The 4,004-nt window shown below is 38.9% G+C and overlaps 1 protein-coding gene across 1 annotated transcript; it reads right to left on the bottom strand.

Moving 5' to 3' along the window:
* Window positions 1–505: 505 nt before the first annotated feature.
* Window positions 506–3,420, bottom strand: LOC112226877 (potassium voltage-gated channel subfamily H member 2). The gene is made up of 4 exons (XM_024391520.2): window positions 2,967–3,420; window positions 1,872–2,102; window positions 1,268–1,334; window positions 506–554 (listed from the first exon to the last, which is right to left on the bottom strand). Exons 1-3 carry the CDS (start codon window positions 3,040–3,042, stop codon window positions 1,330–1,332), a joined length of 312 nt encoding a protein of 103 aa, XP_024247288.1. The 5' UTR covers window positions 3,043–3,420; the 3' UTR covers window positions 506–554; window positions 1,268–1,329.
* Between the last annotated feature and the right edge of the window lie 584 nt (window positions 3,421–4,004).

Genomic DNA, 4,004 nt, shown 5'->3' on the forward strand with positions numbered 1-4,004 from the left:
CTTTCTTTATTAAATTAATGAACTGGGAATTTTGAGGGTGTAAAAAAACAGATTTGGTCAGGTCCACACATGATAGGTCAGATCCATTTGAAGACTGAGCAGTAGATTTTTCATCTGATAACCGGTCAAATATCTCTGAAAGCTGCATTATTTACATAAAAGAAAAATGTACAAATCATGAATGTTATTATTTTTGTGCATCTCTGAGCAATATTCTATTGATTCCCAGGGTCATTTCATATTTTCATGTGTATCTGAGCTATTCGTGGTTCAAAGCAGGCAGAGGTTTTGCAGAACTTGTCATACCAACTGTATTTCTGCCTGCTTGAATGGCAATGAGAGAAATAACAGAGTAATAAAAGCATGGACCATATTATTCCATTATGCAAATGTATTATTCTACCAGCTATATGGTCAGAAAATACCATATTCTTCTGATATTATAGACAATGTGTCATGGATCGCATGTCCGTGACTTATAGACAATGACACAAACAAATGATTGGTTTGAGAAAGACTCTTTATTGTATCTCTTCAAGGTATAGCCAACAATCCTGAAACAAAAGAAAATATGTTGGTTAGAGTTGCGCATTCCGTTTGCCAACAATACTTTGACATAAGGTTCCAAAGTCAAGTGTTGTTTGTGCACACCAGTAACTAAAACAATGTAACTTGTTAACCATGTTTCTACTGTGTATAAAGTATTTTAGAGGTACATGCTCTAGCAATGTGAAATATATTATTAGAATAACGATCAAAGAGAATAATCATGTGGCCTCCCGAGTGGCGCAGTAGTCTAAGACACTGCATCGCAGTGCTAGCTGTCCCACTGTGTGTGTACAGTGTTTCCTCTGACACGTTGGTGCTACTGGGTTAAGTGGGCATTGTGTCAAGAAGCAGTGAGGCTTGGTTGGGTTGTGTTTCGGAGGACGCACAACTTTCGACCTTTGCCTCTCTTGTACAGGAGTTGTAGCGATGAGACAAGACTGAAACTACCAACTGGATATGGCAGGGTAGCCTAGTAGTTAGAGCGTTGGACTAGTAACCAGAAGGTTGCAAGTTCAAATCCCCGAGCTGACAAGGTACAAATCTGTCGTTCTGCCCCTGAACAGGCAGTTAACCCACTGTTCCTAGGCTGTCATTGAAAATAAGAATTTGTTCTTAACTGACTTGCCTAGTTAAATAAAGGTAAAATATATATATATTTTTTTAAATACCTTGGAAATTGGTCAAAAAAATAAGAGAATAATCATATAATTTAACCTACCTGATGTTTGTTTGAAGCTCCGCGCTGTTTTCTTGTTGAAGTGCCGGTGTGCGTGACGCAAATTAGTCTGCGAGTCATCAAGGAACATTTATTGGTTAATGGGAATAACCAAAGTGATGAATTATCCCAGGGGTGAATTACTTCATGAATGTGTATTGTGTGACTTAAAGAAGAAGTTATGGCAGTAACAGGTTGGCTAGAGTAGAGCCCTACCTGTGTTATGTTATAGGCAAAGCTGTTGCCGGAATAGTTTATACTGACAATGTCTTTAATTTATTCAAGTCTTTATGTCAACATCCTGTTTGTTATTTTCTGTACAAAGTGTATTGGCCAATTTGTCCTGTGCCTGTTATTATTGTAAATAAAAGCCTCTAAAAGAGGTGAGCACCAGAACATCCTGTCTGTCTCCTCATTGTACAATCAGCCGCTTCTGTTTCACACTATGTCATTATTATGACACTGTTAAGTTATGATAGTGTTATGACACCAAAAGACATCACAAAAATGTAAGATGACTTTACAACCCATATTCCTAACTCTGTTTGATGTTTCAAAATAAAATGAGAGCCCTGCTGAGGCCCTGGTGGGCTGTGCTGGGTCGTACCATCTTTGGTGTAGAGGGAGATATCCACCTTCCTCTCCTTGGAGCCCAGCAGAGCCTTGGCAAACTGGGCCACGGCAGGCCTCTTGGTGTGCGGTCCATACAGGAAGCTGCAGGTACACGGCTTCTGCATGACCTCAGCGCGTGTGTACCCGCACATGCCACAGAAGGCGTCGTTGCAGAAGATGATGGCACAGTTTTCCACACGAGCATTTGCGATGATGAACTTGCGATCTGAGGGAAGGAATAATATATCAATATTATTCTAATCTACAGAGTCCTTGGAATTTGTCATCGCATATAATACAGTGTACTACAGTACAATTTAAGATGTTTATTTTATTTGACCACATGTGCCATATCAGTGATCTGCACCAAGGCATATAACCAAGTAATTTAATAAAACCTGCAAGAGAACTAAGATGGGAGCATCTGTAAGGTGCAAGTCTGTTTTCACCTTCAACTACTAAACTTACTGTTTACATAAAAACTGTTAACTGTTTAAAGCCTTGAAAAACAAGTAGATTATGTTTTGGTATCAAAATATGTCCCCAGAAGGAAACTTTCAGTGATGCATATCAGTTTTTGAAATGTAGCTGTTTTATTCTCTCCTATCCTGCTTAGAAACTAACTTCTGATCCTGTTTGGATATGAGCCAAATGTATGTTCTGATAGACACTGATGCCTGATATTTATATCCTTGAAATATTACTCTCCCAGTAAGTCTGTCATTTATCAGATTTTATCATCATTTGTACCCTAACATTCTAATGTACACAGAAGGGAAATATAATTAAACTAAGGTGCAAATTCGACAGTCATATCATAACTTATACATTGGCAGTACTATACTTATTGCTTTTTTTTACAAGAGAATCACAACAGCTTACAGTGCAAGATCATAGATCTAATTAAACCTATTAACTCAACACATGCCGATTTCAATAATAGCCTAATTTCAAAAGGGACATTTTTTCATTTATTGCCAAAAGAAGCCTTTGAAAATAGAAAGAGGCTGTTTGCATCTTATTCCAAACCCCTAACCAAAAGGATTTCTAATCATGGGTTCCCCAAAATGTTGAATAGGAAAAATCTTACTCTGTCCTTCGAATTTTCTGATGATTGTATCCAGAAAAGTGTTCTGAGGAGCCACGTGTCCCCGCCGAACCGGCATTTTGGTCCGTATTTCGCGCGGTTTGGAAAGTTGGACGGTATGCTCCTGTCACATGTGTGGTCTCGCGCTGTGCGCGACTTTCGCCTATGTGGTCGCTCTAAAATCCCTAAACCGCTGGAAACATATCACACCCACCCAGCCCTGCGATGTAACGTTCCAACTACTTTTTTTCATCACTTTGAAAAGCAGACACTCCACAACGTTGTTGTGTAAAAAAAAAAAATCACAGAACAGCATTATTGGCTATCAGCCAACCTGCTTTGTTGTTAGGCTACGGGTGTATCCTTCACTTGGAAGTAGCACCGCCTCGTGTTCAGTGGAAGCAGCAATTCCAATTCACAGGTGCCTGGGGACTGTTGCTCTATTATCCTGTTCTCTGACCACCCATGATGTCTTGGCTGCAAACCCTGCTTTTTGAAATGATGATGGTCTATCAAGTCGTAGATGTTGTCAGTTGCGTCTCTGTCCATGGTGTGTTGTGTTTGTTTTTTTTAGTTTGTTTTTTTACAGTTGAAGGCAATATTACAGAAATTACTTTACTGAACAGAAGATTAGCCTATTTTTCTTATTTTGTGTTGAAAATTGATTGTGACATTGCAAAGGGAAACACTTTTAGATGTAGGCCCATCACAGACGCAACAAGGCAATATTTGAACTATATATATTTTTGTAGGTTATGTTATTTTAGATAAACAAATTCTTAGTTGTTTGATCATGTCAAATGTATGCAATAAAAGTCTACTAGCATTTTATAGCATCATTCTCTCACCACCTGGAACACAGTGCCTTCAATCCAGAAGACAATGAATGGTGTGATTGCCATCTAGAGGCACAGAAAGCACATTACCAGATAGTTTTGTATTCTGGTACAGTATGAGCGTATGACCAGCAGGTGGCAACAGCAGGTTACAAATTCAAATCTAACTTTGTTTGTCACATGCGCCGAATACAACAAGCATAGA

This window comes from Oncorhynchus tshawytscha, linkage group LG28, assembly GCF_018296145.1.
Source record: "Oncorhynchus tshawytscha isolate Ot180627B linkage group LG28, Otsh_v2.0, whole genome shotgun sequence".
NCBI lineage: Eukaryota > Metazoa > Chordata > Actinopteri > Salmoniformes > Salmonidae > Oncorhynchus > Oncorhynchus tshawytscha.

What these genes read in the sequence shown, in the direction of transcription:
- LOC112226877 (XM_024391520.2), bottom strand. Translation starts at nt 3,042, where the DNA reads ATGCCGGTTCGGCGGGGACACGTGGCTCCTCAGAACACTTTTCTGGAT. An exon ending in CAGAAAATTCGAAGGACAGA is followed by an intron (nt 2,103 to 2,966) that starts GTAAGATTTTTC and finishes TCCTTCCCTCAG; the next exon opens with ATCGCAAGTTCATCATCGCA.